The sequence below is a fragment of the Gymnodraco acuticeps genome, unplaced genomic scaffold (genome assembly GCF_902827175.1).
Source record: "Gymnodraco acuticeps unplaced genomic scaffold, fGymAcu1.1, whole genome shotgun sequence".
In the NCBI taxonomy this organism is placed as follows: Eukaryota; Metazoa; Chordata; class Actinopteri; order Perciformes; family Bathydraconidae; genus Gymnodraco; species Gymnodraco acuticeps.
In genome coordinates this window covers 313,337-330,837 of record NW_022991920.1, presented here as the reverse complement: position 1 = coordinate 330,837, position 17,501 = coordinate 313,337, and the positions used below count along the sequence as shown (strand labels likewise).

The window sequence follows — 17,501 nt, the reverse complement described above, 5'->3', positions numbered from 1 at the left end:
CATAATTGACAAATGAATATTCAGTTGACAAAAAGCAACATAATTATTCTTTTCAGTCAGACAACTCACGTGTTTCTTAATATGTGTATTAGAAGCAGCATATAGTTTGAGTTTGGAGTCTAGGCTCGGGCCTCATCACTCCACAGATTTACAAAGAACATTGAGTGATGATTAGATAACTATCCCCCGAGCCTACAGGTGGAGCTGGGGTGAAGCTGGGGTGGAAGCTGGGGTGGAAGCTGGGGTGGAAGCTGGGGTGGAAGCTGGGATGGAAGCTGGGGTGGAAGCTGGGGCGGAAGCTGGGGCGGAAGCTGGGGTGGAAGCTGGGGTGGAAGCTGGGGTGGAAGCTGGGATGGAAGCTGGGGTGGAAGCTGGGGTGGAAGCTGGGGTGGAAGCTGGGGTTGGAGCTGGGGTGGAAGCTGGGGTGGAAGCTGGGGTGGAAAGCTGGGGTGGAAGCTGGGGGGAAGCTGGGGTGGAAGCTGGGGCGGAAGCTGGGGTGGAAGCTGGGGTGGAAGCTGGGATGGAAGCTGGGTTGAAGCTGGGATGGAAGCTGGGGTGGAAGCTGGGGGGGATTGGGGTGGAGCTGGGTGAAGTCTGGGGTGAAGCTGGGGTGGAAGGCGTGGGTGGAAGCTGGGGTGGAGAGCTGGTGGTGGGAAGCTGGGTGTGAAGCTGGGGTGGAAGCTGGGGTGGAAGCTGGGATGGAAGCTGGATGGAGCTGGGATTGGAAGTGGGGTTGGAAGCTTGGGTGGTGGAAGCTGGGTGAAGCTGGGGGGGAAGCTGGGGTGGGAGCTGGGGTGGAAGCTTGGGTGGAAGCTGGGGTGGAAGCTGGGGTGAAGCTGGGTTGGAGCTGTGGTGGAAGCTGGAGGGTGGAAGCTGGGGTGGAAGCTGGGGTGGAAGCTGGGGTTGGAAGCTGGATGGAAGCGGGGTGGAAGCTGGGGTGGAAGCTGGCGGTGGAGGAAGCTGGGGGGGAAGCTGGGTTGGAAGTGGGGGAACGCTGGGGTGGAAGCTGGGTGGAGGGGCAAGTGGGTGGAGTGCGGGCAGGCAAGCGAGCTAGCAACAGCTAGCGAGGCAGAGGCAGGAAGACCTGGCCAGAACTTAAATAGAGCGGCCTTGTTTAGGCCAATAATGTGGTTGGTTGTAAGAGGTGCCGAGTTGCGTCACGTGTTAATGTATCATTTGTGCTCGAGGTTGATTGCCTGAACTAATCGCAAGGCTTCGCCCCAATATGTGTCCCATTCGCTCCCATTTTTCCTCTGTTTTGGTCTACCATCTCCCATCAGATGCTAAATGCTATTTTCATTGACCAACTAGTCACAAACATTAAAGGTGGGGTAAGTTTGAGAAACCGGCTCGAGATACACTTTTTGTTATATTCCATGGAATGCTCTTAACATCCCGATAGCAATGAATATCTTAAGTGCTTTGACAATAAATCCATACAAGAATGTCATCTCCTGAAGCCGTAGCGCTGTAAAAAGCACGACCAATCATCTGAGCCGGCCCGGCTAAAGTAACTGGATGGCCTACCTGCCTGTCAGCCTTCCATCTGTACACAAACTGATCTCGTGCCCTCATTGGTCATGTGCGCGTTCGTGTGTGTTGGAGGAGGGGCTCTGTAAGGAAGTGGAAGATTTTTTCCGGCTGTGTATTTTCAAATTCTAGCGCACTCGAGCTGGTTTCTCCAAAATGACCTCCCCCACCTTTAACTTTCTGCCATTTGGTGCTCAACAGTTAACACACAGCGGGTTTATCAGAGCTTGATTAATCTGCTAACAAGGTCAATAGATGCATCGTTAAAGTATGAGTGTGCCTGCTTTCAAGACAAAATAAATCTAGAGGCAGCCTCATTAAATAACCTCGCTAGTTCAAATGTAGAACATGAACTTGTCTCCTTGGATTGTAAAAACCTTCCTGCTCTCATTTTATTCTCTGTTAGTTCACTTCCTTACATCTTTGATTGAGTCCTCAGGGGCTGTTTGTTCTCTGAATTCAGACACACAGCATAATGATCCTCTTAATCACCATCACCATCATCATCATCATCATCACAACCACCATCATCACATAAACATCAGAACAACAGCTATGATCCCTCTTGCAGCACACACTATTGTTGCAATCATCCTCACTTTTTATCATCATTTGCATCATCGCTACCCAACTTCAGGCTCGTTCAGATCGGATTAGAGACATCATATAATTACCAACATGGGAGATCGCTCATAGAGTGCACGTGCCGTGTCCTAAAACCCAGAAGCTAAACTCCTTCCGGTTCCTTCCGACAAAAAGCAATGCAATTTCCTCCGTAGGATTTTGGAAAATAGCTGGAAATCAGGTCTGTGGTTGAAACACATTTAAGAGACGGATCACGTTTTGTTCAGCCGGATAATATCCACATGTCTATCCTACTTTTATCATTTTCTAATCATAAATCTAGTCGCCAGAAGCAAAATGCTAACGTTATGCTATAAAGGAACTACAGCAGGGTCGCTGCTTCAACGTCACGCCAATTTAAGATCCATATTCAAACATACAGATTCAAAATGGTTCAAGTTGAAGCGTTTGTTTTAACAGTCTGCAGGAGGCAGGGACTTGCTTTCAAGCAGAACAGAAACTAACTTAGAGGAGTGTTTACGTGTTCGGCGTAATGACGTACAACGGCCTCGACAACTTCTGTAGTCCTATTCAGCCACTTGGTCACAACCATCGTTTTTCAGACACGTCAACTCTTCAGAAATCACCAGTGGGGTCACTGCTGATGGATTTAATGTCGTAGAACAAAACGTGATCCGTCTCTTAAATGAGTCTCAACCACAGACCTTATTTCCAGCTATTTTCCTAAACCCTACGGAGAGATTACATTGGCTCTGAGAGAAGGATCCGGTAGTGGTCAAATGCTAACTTACTTCTGGGTTTTAGGATGCGTCACTGTGGCACTCAATTAACACACACTTTAAATTCAATGTATTCTGCCTGAAATAGTGGAAATAGTGGAAAAGTGCATGATTCAAGGTTGTTTCCACCACAGTAGATGAACTTCACTTAGAGATGGAAAGCACAGTTTCTTTAATTGGCCTTAATTGCAAAGGTAAAGCTTTTTTAATTGAATTATATGTATTTGTGGTGGTGCGTCATATTTTTAGAAACATTTATTTGACCTTTAAATTGCTCATCTCAAAGTCTGTGCTCCATAATTATGCTTCACGATTTAAAGTGAGTCCATTTAACTTTTGCTTAACATTGGCAACTCGGTCCATCTGGTGGTATTGCAGGATAATGTTGAATGCTTGAATACAGTAGCACAGGTCATAAGGTCAATACACAAAAGTGTTCTTACATACTGGTCTTAAGGGTAAAACAGTACAAGCCCGGACTGACAGACTGCGTGTATTTTACTACTCCAAATTTGGAATTTTTTAGGAAAATCAATGTACGATAAATGCTAAGGGATACAGATATACCAAATATAGGCAACTAAATGTAGAGAAATAAAAAAATAAACATGTATACGGTTTTTTTTTTCACCACACTGTTGAACAAAAGCTGAATTTCTTGCGTTCAGTAAAGTACAGATTTGGTTGTTTAGCTTACCATGCATAATATGTTATTCAATTGTGTTCATCCCATATTTGTTGGTATGTCTATTGTGTTTGCATGAAGCTTTTGGTTCCTACATGTGTGATATTAAAATGTATCTTGGCTTAAAGGACACCTATCATGCAAAATGCACTTTTTGATGTCTTTTATACATAAAAATCTCTAAAAACGGGGAACAACGGAGCTGATCCAGATTTGCGTCCGATATGACGTAATATCTGAAATGTGGACCCACGGCACTATCAGAAATGTCGCTATCAGAAACAATGCCCGACTGTTTTGGACGTAATATGTTCTTTGTATACATTAGCAAGCATCGCTAACACTCAGAGCTGTACTGGAGAGAGTGTGTAAAGAAGCAGGATATAAAAAAAGGAACTGACCTTGTAGTAAACCCGCAAGAGAAAAAGCATTTTAATAATACAATTAAGGCAAATTGCAGCATATTTCCCCCTAAAATCACTGCACAAACAACACCTCAGTGACACCACTGATGCCCAGAGGTAGCAGGGTATGAAATTAGACAGAAGCCCACTGACAGCCGTGCACCGCTGTCCAGATGTGCTAAAAACTCAGAGCCAGCACGCCACCGGGCTAAATGGGTGAAATGAGGCGTTATTGATAACCGTAGTGGCCCACATACTGAGAGGCTGGCATTCGGTATCACGAGGTGTGTGTGTGTGTGTGTGTGTGTGTGTGTGTGTGTGTGTGTGTGTGTGTGTGTGTGTGTGTGTGTGTGTGTGTGTGTGTGTGTGTGTGTGTGTGTGTGTGTGTGTGTGTGTGTGTGTGTGTGTGTGTGTGTGTGTGTGTGTGTGTGTGTGTGTGTGTGTGTGTGTGTGTGTGTGTGTGTGTGCGTGTGCGTGTGCTAACAGCTGGCTTGTGTGCCAATTGTCCACAGATCAGTTGACAACAAAAGAGAATGGCGAGTATCCTATACTGTATATGTTGGAGTAAATGTTACTATCTTATTTATTCAAAGTGTTCAAGTTGAAGTAGTATTTGTAGCTATAATGGATATTAATTACTCAATAACCATTGAAATTTAAATATAAATGAGCATTATGTTACCTTTGAATGCTTTACACGTTTCCAAATTGGTCCATTTTAACCATTTAATACCTCAAATACATAAATCAACATATCAATAGCTTCTTTCTTTCAGGTATGTGATTCACGGGCTAATGATTTGGCCTTCTGGTCTTTATAAGAGCGTACAAAATAAAGAAGTATTTTGTATACAGGAGTTGGCAGGTAATTTTCTTTTGAAGGTCACAAGATAATTAACTTCCTAAGGTCCCATATATCATTATATCTCCTATGATAATATGGAATTGACTAAAAACAGGTAAAAGGGCAAATATTTGTAATACGTTGATAGACCTCCACTGCTGTGAGCAGTCCTAAAAGAACGCTATCATACTATAATTTGTCAAAGCGTATACAACGTTATCAACTAATAATGAAACTACAGTATAATTAAGTTAAAAAAGTGACATTTTTGTAGCTGAACTTCACTGGAACCAGACGTTTTATTGTGTTTAGAGACCAGTGGTCTTCCTCAAAACCCCCTGAAGATTTAAAGCACTCTGAGGACCCTGACCTTTGGTCACACGTTAGATGGAAGATATTAGCTAAATAACTAATGGACTCCTCATGTTGGGATCAAGTTGTTGCCCCAAGTGAAGCAAGTGTCTGAGGTCTGTTCCCCGAGCGGCTGCAGCTAAACTGCCGTTTGCTTTTATTTCCAAATGTTATCACATGTCTATAGTCAGAGGGGGAAAGTGTAAAGAGGAAGCTTGTGTTCACGTGAATTTGCAATATGAAGTTTCTTGTGCTTGAATGGACAATTTATGGTTGCTAGATCGAACATCATGAGAACAAATTGAAATAGAGTGATGTTATTCATTCCTCAGCTTTGTTTATTCCTAAATTACTTTATATTTGAATTTGCTTTCCAGTTAAACATGATTTTTTTCATGTATTAACAAAAAGTTTTTTTTAAATCACACAATGGTTCATAAAATGTTAAGTAGCTTAAAGTTAAGACAAATATATTGTAGGGCCATACCCATAGATGAGAGTAACAAATGCGTCACTTCCGGGCAAAAATTACGGCTCCGTCCACTTTTGGGGGAAAACAACGCTGTCAGTTGAACGCCGGTCAATACAAATTCAGAAGTTTTTGCCAATCCGATCAGAAATTTAAGAAAACCGGAGATTTTTGGATCTTCAAAGAGCCCGATTCCAATGGCCAGACAGGCAAACAATTGCATTAAGCCATTAGAAATCGACGATCGGGTTCGATATATGGTTAAATATAGCATAGGCTATCGATTTTCATAGATGAGAGTAACATCTACGTCACTTTACGGCCCCGCCCACTTTTGGGGGAAACAACGCTGTCATTTGAACGGCGATCGAGCCTGAAGCCACAGAGCTCTTCTTTTACTGTCCTTTCTTCTTAGAGGAAGTCCAGAAACACTGAACTCTGGATTTGTTTTAATGTTTGAGGTGCAATAAACGACACAGCAGCTTTTTGGCATGATAAAACTATTATGTTCCGCCTCGCTCATGAGAGTAACAGCTGGAGAAATTACAGCCTCGCCAACTGATTTTAATTTAACCATATATCAAGACCGATTGTCGATTACCAATGATCGAATGTAATTGTTTGCCTGACTGGCCATCGTAATCGAGCTCTTTGAAGATCCAAAAATCGACGGTTTTCAAAAAAATGTGATCGGATTGGCCAAAACTTCAGAATTTGTATTGACCGCCACTCAAATCACAGCGTTGGTTTCCCCCAAAAGTGGGCGGGGCCGTATTTTTTGCCCGGAAGTGAAGTAGGTGTTACTCTCATCTATACAAAACATGACTGTGAAGTGTTTTGCTTAAAATACCAAACAGTTCACCCATTGTAGCCATGCCTCATACTGCTCAAATCCCTCTTTTGCAGCCCTGTTAGAGAAACGCGGATTTTGGGTCCTTAGCTTGAAAAAAAAAAAAAAAGAGGAGGCGGAGCTAATGCCTGATCAGAATTCTACCGGAGATAAAGTTACTACGGTGGCCCTGAAGTGCAAGACACCACAGCATTTCAGAAAACACTACAGCATTTCAGAAAACACCACAGCATTTCACAAAACACTACAGCATTTCAGAAAACGACGCAGTATTTCACAAAACACCACAGCATTTCACAAAACATTACATCATTTCAGAAAACGCCGCAGTATTTCAAAAAACACCACAGCATTTCAGAAAACACAACAGCATTTCAGAAAACACCACAGCATTTCAGAAAACACAACAGCATTTCAGAAAACACCACAGCATTTCACATTGGACGGAAAGGGTATTCCTTTAGGGAGAAACACTTTGTTTGTGATTGGACAGAGCCAGCCAGAGAAGCACTGCTGTGATTGGTTGTTTTTGCTGCCAGTCAAGAAATGACGCTTCGTGATTGGTCAACACCCGACAGCGAAATATGTCCCAACCTATACAGTCTATGGTCCCAACACATCAGCAGTTAGCACACACTCAGAGCTCACAGCTCCTCATATCTGTTCAGAAACTGGACACAAGTTAAACATGTACAAACCACAGACTGTCTATGTCATGGTGAATACAGTCGCTGCTTTATTTATGTCTGTATGACGTTGTTGTGAGTGTGGACGGAGCGGCAACAGGTTAGTTTAGCCTGATGGGTCCGATTCCATTCAGAAAACACGCATTTTAAAAGCTTTTCGCATGCCGTCTTATCTGCAGACTTGTAAAAGCGTTAATTCATGATTTTTACTAACCATTATCAGTATGTAGTTACTTCGGCATCACTTTGAAACGTGTATTACAATTAAATCACGGTCAAATATGTTCATTTTGTTGTAGTTGATTTACATGGAGATACGCCCCGCCCCCTCTCCAGCGCCTCTTGTTTGAATGACAGGAGCAAACACAGCTGACAGCCGCGGTGAAACTCGAGCGATTAGAGCGATGCGAATATTGGGTGGTCTACCATAGTATTTACATGGAGATAAGCCCCTTAAAAACCATGAATTAATAAAGCATTAATTCTGTGTTTACTCCTGTTATTCAAACAAGACGCTGGAGAGGGGGCGGGCCGTATCTCCATGTAAATCCTATCGGAATCGGATCGATCAGGCTAAACTAACCTGTAGCTGCTCCGTCCAATCTCACAACAACGTCATACATACAGACATAAATAAAGCAGCGACTGTATTCAAAATGACATAGACAGTCTGTGTGTTGTATATGTTTAACTTTTGTCCAGTTTCTGAACAGATATGAGGAGCTGTGAGCTCTGAGTGTGTGCTAACAGCTAACGGCTGATGTGTTGGGCCAATCACGCAGCGTCATTTCTTGACTGGCAGCAAAAACAACCAATCACAGCAGTGCTTCTATGGCTGGCTCTGTCCAATCACAAACAAGAAGTGTTCTCCCTAAGGAATACCCTTTCCGTCCAATGTGAAATGCTGTGGTGTTTTGTGAAATGCTGTTGTGTTTTGTGAAATGCTGTTGTGTTTTGTGAAATGCTGTGGCGTTTTGTGAAATGCTGCGGCGTTTTGTGAAATGCTGTTGTGTTTTGTGAAATGCTGTGGCGTTTTGTGAAATGCTGCGGCGTTTTGTGAAATGCTGTTGTGTTTTCTGAAATGCTGTGGTGTCTTGCACTTCAGGGCCACCGTAAATTACATTCGGTTGTGATAAAACGCCATCCTGTTTAAACCACATCAAAGATTATTTCTGAAACAGTATGGAGCTCAAATGCATTTTCTCTTGCGGGTTTATCACAAGGTGAGTTCCTTTTTTATTTCCTGCTTTTTAAAACACATGTGCTCTAAAGTACAGGTTAGCTCTGAGTGTTAGCGAGGCTTGCTAACGTAAACAAAGACGAGATTACGTCCAAAACAAGTCAGGCATTGTTTCTGATAGCAATTTTCTGTGGGTCTGCCGCCGATTTGACGTCAGATCGGCAGCAAATCTGTATTCTATGGGCATAGATATGTCTCATAATTATTTGTGTGAACATAAAAATAATTTGTGTGTAAATATGTGATTTGTAAATGTAAAACAACATCCACAAATGCATTTAAAAGATTTGCAAACTCACAAATACATTTGCAAGTGTAAAACGGATCTGCAAATACGCTAAATATGTTCACAAATTAAAAAAAGATCTGTGAATATCTCTTTAACATTTACACCTTTCGATCAGGCATTTGTGAATCCATTTTGTATTTGTGGACCAAAAATGCACTTGCGGATCTCAAATCTCTGTTCACGGATCTCAAATCTCTGTTCGCGGATCGTCTTTTTACACACACGGAATTTTGAGACATATTTTCCGCCGGTCTCGGCCAAAATCTACTCGTGTCACTCGGTTATTTTCGGAAACCACGTGATGGCCCGCTGATGACGACATTTCCGCATGATTTCAAAGTAAGAGCATGATGGTTTGTTTAATGCTCTGTTTTTGTATTATAATGAACAGGGGGACGTTAGATGTATTCTTCATCACCCTAACCCTGACCTAAATACGGTGCTTTTCTACAGATTACTTTATTACTGCACTGGTAAGGTAAAATTAGGCCGATTAATAAGATGTGAAGTGCTTTGTAACTTCGACCCGCTTGACTGAATACACAACAAACAATGAAGAAAGAGTTTTATCTGGGCTGTTTCACTGCCAGCTGCTCCCCCGGGACCCGAAAGTGGCGTATAGCCTGCACTTCAACATCAACGAAAGTGCTCGATATATGCTATATTGAACCAATAACACAAACTAACTGTATCACTATAACATGATGGTGATGGTGATGAAGAATGCATCTAACGTTCTGCTGTTCATTATAATACAAAAACAGAGCATTAAACAAACCATCATGCTCTTACTTTGAAATCATGCGGAAATGTCGTCATCAGCGGGCCATCACGTGGTTTCCGAAAATAACCGAGTGACACGAGTAGATTTTAGCCGAGACCGGCGGAAAATATGTCTCAAAATTCCGTGTGTGTAAAAAGACGATCCGCGAACAGAGATTTGAGATCCGCAAGCGCATTTTTGGTCCACAAATACAAAATGGATTCACAAATGCCTGATCGAAAGTTGTAAATGTTAAAGAGATATTCACAGATCTTTTTTTATTTGTGAACATATTTAGCGTATTTGCAGATCCGTTTTACACTTGAAAATGTATTTGTGAGTTTGCAAATCTTTTAAATGCATTTGTGGATGTTGTTTTACATTTACAAATCACATATTTACACACAAATTATTTTTATGTTCACACAAATAATTATGAGACATATCTATGCCCATAGTATCCACTCATTGTACCCCTGTTTTTAAAAGATGTGGGTACGGAGGAAAAGAGAGAGGGTTTTATTTGACGCAACGGGGACACATATTTATATATAAAAGACATCACAAAGTGCATTTTGCATGATAGGTCCCCTTTAAGAAGCAAGAGATTTTTCCAAAACGATAAAGGAAGATCTTTCAAAAAAACATTTTGAGACACATGGTTTTCTTGCACACTCTGTCAAGCCCTGCCTTTATAAGTAGGAGACAATTACGCAGAGGAAAATTAATGAACTAATCACATCTTTGTCTTTTTTTGTCCTCGTCACACTTCATATCTTCACCTCTCTTCTCTCCTCATGATTCCTCTTCCTTCTTTCTCACTTATTTCTGTTTCCTATTATCTTCTTTTGTATTTTTCGTTTGATTTGTGTTCTTCTTTCTTTCCCTCCCATGCTTCCTTTCTTCTCCTCTTCCTCTTGTTTCTGTACTTTACTTCCCTCCAGATCATCCAGGACCGTGTGGACTCCCATGTGTCCAGAAACAGGTTGTTGTGGAATTCCCTTCCTGGTGGTCTCCATGCTCTCCCCCAGTACTCATCTGACCCCGCCCAGTTCCCTTTTTACTATGCCATACTGGGTAAGTGTTCATCTGGTCATATTAAAGATCCCCTATGATACTGTTTTTCATCAATATATGTCTCAGATATATACAAATCATGTCTCTGAAGTGTTTGGCTCCAAACACCAAACAGATCATTGCAGCATTACCCATAATCCCCTCTGTTTCAGCCCTGTTTCCAAAGTGCTGATTCTCTGTCTTTACTTTAGATGAAAATAAGGAGCCCCTCCCCACGCCCCTCTGAGAGACATTTGGTTACAAAGAACACAAAGGTGCTCTAGAGGAGATTCAGGTGATAAGAGGGGGGGGTTACCTTGGTTGGTGATTGGCTAATGGCTACACAAGACAAAACATCGTTATGACATCATAAAGTGGCCAAAATCTGATCAGCTCATTTTCAGACAGGTTTTTATAGAAATGGATCAAAAAGAGAGAGAATCTTTGTTCCTGAAACTTTCAGAGTCTCTTTACTCATAATAGGTGACCTTTAAGAGATTGGTCTTAATTGTTTTTGGTACTTTCACCAAAACCTTTTGTCGGAACACGACCTTATGGACCCCTTATAGAGTGGTGCAGGAATGAGTCTTTTGAAACCTGACATTTTACCACTTTGGTTCCTTCGGCAAAACAAGCTTATGAGATTTCCAAGTAAAATCTTCATAACATCAGTCAGTAAACACCCCACTGGTAAAAGTCAGAAGCTTTTATGTGTCGTCAAAACATTGCTTGCTAACAAGTGACTAAATAAACCACTAAACCTCATCACGCCGAACAACGTTTACAGTAGCCGCCTTTAGCATAGCGGCTGTGACTTGAAGTCATGTGACCGTGATGTAGTTAGCCTGTCATAGCCTAACGTTAGCTTTTTGCTTCAAAAATCACAAAGTGGTGTTCATGTGTGGAGATTATCTTGCTGTACAAAACAAGTTGTGTATCATAAACGTGTTTCTTTCTGCAATGTTCCAAAATCTACCGGAAAGAAAAAAAAACCTGTATCTGCTTGGAAAACATAATTAAAAACTCTTCTTGTTGTCCCTTTTTGCCTGTGAATCATTACGATTAACAGTTTCCTCTATATAAAATAAATAAAATGATGACTGTGCTTTGTACATTGCAACTAGAAAGGCTAGCAGATTATTCAGTAATGCCCATTTTCCAAACTAATCAAAAATTGGCAGAAAGGAAGAATGAAGCTTAACTCACCAAACGTTTGGCACCATTTGATTTCCTTTTAAGATGCCACTATGCCTGCAGTGTGAGACTTTGAGCCAAAACCACATTTGAAAAATGGCGATGTTCCTACGCTGCTCTTGCCAGCGATCACCTGTCAGTTTCTGATGCGTTCCTCCTTCGATTTTTCTGTTCATTTAGTTGAAATTCTTCCAGTTTTCCTTTTAATTTATTCCAAGTGAACTGTTGATTCTGCCTGGAAGCTGTTGGCTGCTCTAACAAGCCTTATCTCGAGACAAAAGAAAAACATATCAGAGACAAGGCTGCTGGTTGCTGGTTGTTTACAAGTCAGCAAACATAAAAGCAGCAGATGTAAAGGCTGACCTTGTTGTAAAGATTGCATAACTGAGATAGAAATAAGCAAAATGATCAAGAATGTATGTAAATATAAGAGTGTTGTCAAAGCAGAGTTCGGAAACTTCAAGCTGCAGGCAAAGAGTGCACAGAAAGGTGTGTGTGTGTGTGTGTGTGTGTGTGTGTGTGTGTGTGTGTGTGTGTGTGTGTTGTGTGTGTGTGTGTGTGTGTGTGTGTGTGTGTGTGTGTGTGTGTGTGTGTGTGTGTGTGTGTGTGTGTGTGTGTGTGTGTGTGTGTGTGTGTGTGTGTGTGTGTGTGTGTGTGTGTGTGTGTGTGTGTGTGTGTGTGTGTGTGTGTGTAGATATGCAGACTGGCGAGGCTGAGGCTGTAACTCAGATCGATGTTTGTCTTTCTCGGAGGAATTGTGGACACAAGGGTTAGAAGGAAGAAAGAAGCGAGGGATCGGGGGAGAGAAGGAAAGATTGGGCAGTTGGGTTTATGCCTCTGCAGTAAATCTCTATTTTAGCGGCTGCCATCTCCTGTGCTGCTGCTCGGGAATAACTTGTCGTCAATGCCCTGTGTATGCGGTCTCACTCTGCTACCTTCCCATAACTTTTGATGGCAAAGCAGTCGCAACTTCTGCCTGGTAAAAGTTTGACTTACTGCTCACACGTAGCGACCTCAGGAGCTGTAAGAATATCACGATTTGACGGCTCTAGTTACATCATCACTTTAGTTTGTGGAGTGCTGTGATGTGGAGCTACTTTAGGTTGTATAAAACAGACAAAAAAAGGTTGCGACAGTATAGGTTAAAGAATGGGATTACAATGATCAACAAGTGTAGAAAGAAATGCTTATTTTAGATATACTAATCGATTCTCTTTTAGATAATGTGTTAAAGGGGCCGTATTATACTCATCATCAGGTTCATATTGGTATGTTGTGTCTCTACTCTGACATGTCGACATGCTTTAGGTTTTTCTCAGAGGTCATTGGTGCCACAGACATATTGAGGTTACCTGTCTAGTGACATTTGGTAGTTAACATTCCCAATAAAATCATATTTTCCGTGTCACGATCTGTCTGTGTTGTGTCTTTTTCTGTCTTTGGTTTCATGTTTTATTTTGAAAAGTCTTTCTGTCTGTTTTCCCTCCTGTCTGATTACCCGATTGTGTTCACCTGGTGCCCCTGTGTTTTCTCCTCCCTCCTCACCTGTGTCTTGTTTGTGTGATTAGTCTTGTGTTCTGGTTTTTCTGTCTCTCATTGTTGGTCTTTGACTGTGTCACGGGGTAGTGTTCTGCTTCTTACGCTTTGGCCTTGGAATTGTAACACTTCTATGTACTAAGTTGCTTTCAATGAGGAGTAGAAGACAATATAAATAGAAAAAACAATATTAAATGAATATAGCCGGCATTTTATTAAACATTCATACAACACTTTCACAAACCCCTCATCCACCCCAGTGAAACCCAATCTGCTATCATGGACAAAAGAACAATAATCGAACCCGGGTAGTCTGTAGTTTCTCTCTCTGGTAATCCAATGACCATCAGTCCTTTTTCTGGAGAGTGGAATCCTTTATAATCCTGTCTCTGGTGAGGAAAAGACAAAAACTGCAGCTCTAAAAACTTTTGTCGGTTCTGCTAGTTCCTGGTTCCCCGCAGCATCAAAAAAACAATTTGAACACAGCCCACAGTCTTACCCCCTGATCCCACTGGAAGCGTCTGCGCTGCGCTGCGACCTCCTCCTGCGTCCTAACCCACCAGGCGCGTTTCAAAACGTTGCGGAAGCGGAGCGTCGTGTGTGCAGCCTCGCAGTTGTTGGATGAACATTCCACTTCCTGCCTGCACGCGTCAAAAATAGGATTCATCCTATATTTTAGAAATTCCTTGCGGCGAGTAGCTTCTGGGACGCTTCGAGCCGCGGCGCAGCGCGGCGCAGCGTGTCTGGTGGAATAGCACCCATTGACTAGAGTGGTCGCGATCGCTAAAAACGCCGCAGTGCAACGCAGCCGCAGTGCAACGCAGACGCTCCTGGTGGGATTAGGGCAGTGGTTCCCAACCTTTTTTGTCTTGTGTACCCCCTGAGCCTTTTGTCATACCATGAGTACTCCCTCACTCATACGTGCTGATGATCCTTCACAAGTAGAACGTAACTGATTATTGAATGAAAATAACTTTATTTCATCTCCTTAATTTGAACATCTAATTCTCAGGCATTTTCTTAATTTTAACTTAAATCACTCAATAAAAATAAATTAAAATGAATATGTTGCCTTGAAAATAAATAATATAATCAAATAAATACATATGAAATCAAAATAATCAACTTATCTTTGCTATATATATCTTGTAACATTTAGGCTTAAACCATGGAGCCCCTTTGAATAAGTCCCCTTTAAACAGGCATTTAAACTTTAATTCAGGAACAAAACACTTAGCAAAATAATATCCAGAATCAGTATAGGGCCAGGCCTAGCAGTTTATTTTCACCAGTCATGTGAGCTTTAATGAGACACTTGAGCTTGCTTGTCTTTCATAAGCTTTGATAGTTCTGGAGGCAGTGTGGAAACAGCTGGTCTCCACATCCTGTCTGTTCCTCTGCTTGGTTTTGATGTGTGTTAAAGCTGAGAAGGTCACCTCACACAAATAAGTAGAACCAAACGGCAAAAGTTCAATCAGTGCATGTTTTCCCAGTTCAGGATATTCCTTCTCCATCACACCAAAACTCAGTCAATGACTTCTCAGCATATGCCATCTTCAGACCACCGTGGTCAGATGATAATTCCATCAGAGGCTCCTGCAGCATTGCTGGAAGGCTGTTGCTGCTCTCACTCACAATGAATGAGTTCCTCACCCAATCCAGTCTTTCTGACTTATTTTCAATGTCCTGAAAATAATGGCTGAAATCAGTGCAGAGTTTGGACAGGTGTGCTTGCACCAGTTTGACCACTGGACCCCTGGCAACAGCAGTGGTGGCAAGATGGGCATTGAGTAGTGGAGTAGTTTGAGCTTTTTTGTGAATCCTTGAACTTTGTCATACAATTTCAGGATATGTGACTCCTTGCCCTGAAGTGATAGGTTGAGCTTGTTGAGTTTGGTAAACACATCAGCAAGATATGCCAGGCGCGCCACCCACTTGTCATCCTCAAGCTGCACAGAAAGAGGATGCAGATGCTCCGTCAAGAACACAAAAACTTCATTGCGAAGTTCATAAAGTCTCAGTAGCGTTTTCCCACGAGACAGCCAGCGCACGTCTGTGTGAAGCAATAGCTGATCGTGCTCTGTGCCGTTCTCATGACAAAGAGTTTCAAACAGCCTGTGATTCAATGGCCGAGATTGGATGAAATGTATCATCTTCACAGCATCATCCATAACAGCACTTAAATCAGGGCTCATCCTCTTGCTAGCTAGTGCTTCATGATGAATAATACAATGCATCCATTTAATGTCTGGATTTACCTTTCTTACGTGCCCAAAAAGTCCCTTTACGCGCCCCGTCATCTCAGCTGCTCCATCAGTACAGATGTGGCTGCAGGTTTTCCACTGCAGATCATGTTCTCTGAAGAAGCTGTCGATAACCTGGAACAATTGTTCCCCAGTTGTCTTTCCTGGCAGCGTTTTGCAAAATAAAATATGCTCGTTTATGTCCGACGCATCTTTGTAACGCACGAAGGACAGGAGCTGCGCTTCTCCACTCACATCTGTCATTTCATCCAGCTGCAAAGCGAACTGACCGGCTAGTTTTATTTTGTTCACCACTTGTCCAATTATATTAACAGACATATCATTGATCCGACGGGATACGGTGTTATTCGACAGGGGAACTTTCTTGAGTGCTTCGGCTGCTTTCTTGTCTATCATCATTTCGGCCAACGCAGTCGCTGCAGGGAGAATGAGCTCCTCAACAATAGAGTGAGGTTTTTTTTATTTAACTACAAGCAGGGACACGGCGTAAGATGCCTCGAGTGCTTTCATTGACACATTCGTGGCTTTCATCATTACTGTCTGGCTCGACTTAAATTCCGACAGCTTTCGTCTGTAAAATTCTTCACTTTTAACGACACTTCCCGAGTGTTTGGTGCTCTGGTGTCTCTGTAAATGCGCTGGCTTCATCGCACTATTAGCCAGGACTTCACCGCAAAAGAAGCACTGAGGCTGCGGTGGGTCCGCAGAAGTAGAAATTAATCCAAATAATATATATCAGGGATGCAAACTCATCAGGTATGAAAAAGGTGACAAGGATCCGAGCCCCCCGACCCCACGGAATATCGGCTTTAAAATGAGGAATAACAGATGATTTTAGCAGTCAGAACAACTAAAGCAGCAGGTAATAAGAACAGAAACGCCAAAGAGTCACATCTAATATAAATATATATAAAAGCATTTATTTTAATTGTGTAGCAGTCAGTTTATAATTTTGGCAGCACTGTTGAGCATTTTGAAAATGTGTTTTCATGCCTCTGTGCAAGGCTTAGTCTTTCTATCTTTATAGCCACTGGTGTAAAGTGACTAAGTTCACAAACACAACAAGTACTATACTTGGGTACAATTTTGAGATACTTGTACTTTATTTAAGTATTTCAATGTTTCTTTTGCTACTTTGTTCTTCTACTCCTCTACAGTTCAGAGGTACATGGTGTACTTTTCCTCCACTACATGTATTTAATACCTTTAGTTACTTCACAGATCTGGATGAATGATGTGAAATATTATCAAGTGTTAAATCAGACTTTAGTTCCACCTGGAGTAAATCCACCAGCTACCCTGCAGTATACAAAGTCATTCAAACTAGCTGCACCTTTACCAGCTTTGAGAACACTTTCATGATCAATCATTATAAAACATATCATATATATTATTCTGAAATGGACCAATCTGCACAACGACTACTTTTACTGTCGCTACTTTCACTATATTTTGATGAGAATACTTTTCTACTTTTACTTGAGGAACATTTTGAATGCAGTACTTTTACTGTAACAGAGTATTCCTACACGCTGGTGCTTCTAGTACAAGACCTGAGTACTTCTACTTTTACTGTCGCTACTTTATATATTTTGATGATAATACTTTTGTACTTTTATTTGAGGAACATTTTGATTGCAGGATTGTTCCTACATTCTGGTACTTCTACTTTAACTCAAGTACAAGACCTGGGTACTTCTACTTTTACTCAAGTACAAGATATATACTTATACCACCTCCGTTTATAGCCTATGAAAAAAACTATTAGAAAACGAAGGCTAAAGCTAACGTTAGCACATAGTGACAATGTATGCTAGCTAGCTAGCTCAACGATAATATTGCGACAGAAAAACTTTTCAGTGCACATCACACTCTGCCGCTCTGACAGGGAGCTCTGCTCTGAACACATGAGCGGCCCGTTCTAACAGCTGTTCACCAGCGGTCCAGTCTGTGCCACAGTGACTCCGGACTAGGGG

General features: G+C 41.9%; 1 protein-coding gene across 1 annotated transcript in view; it reads left to right on the top strand.

The window, feature by feature from the left end:
* Window positions 1-17,501, top strand: part of LOC117535645 (exostosin-1) — a 291,078-nt gene that overhangs the window by 235,712 nt on the left and 37,865 nt on the right. The window contains 1 exon segment of the mRNA XM_034200183.1: window positions 10,420-10,552. Coding sequence (XP_034056074.1) covers window positions 10,420-10,552 — 133 coding nt within the window.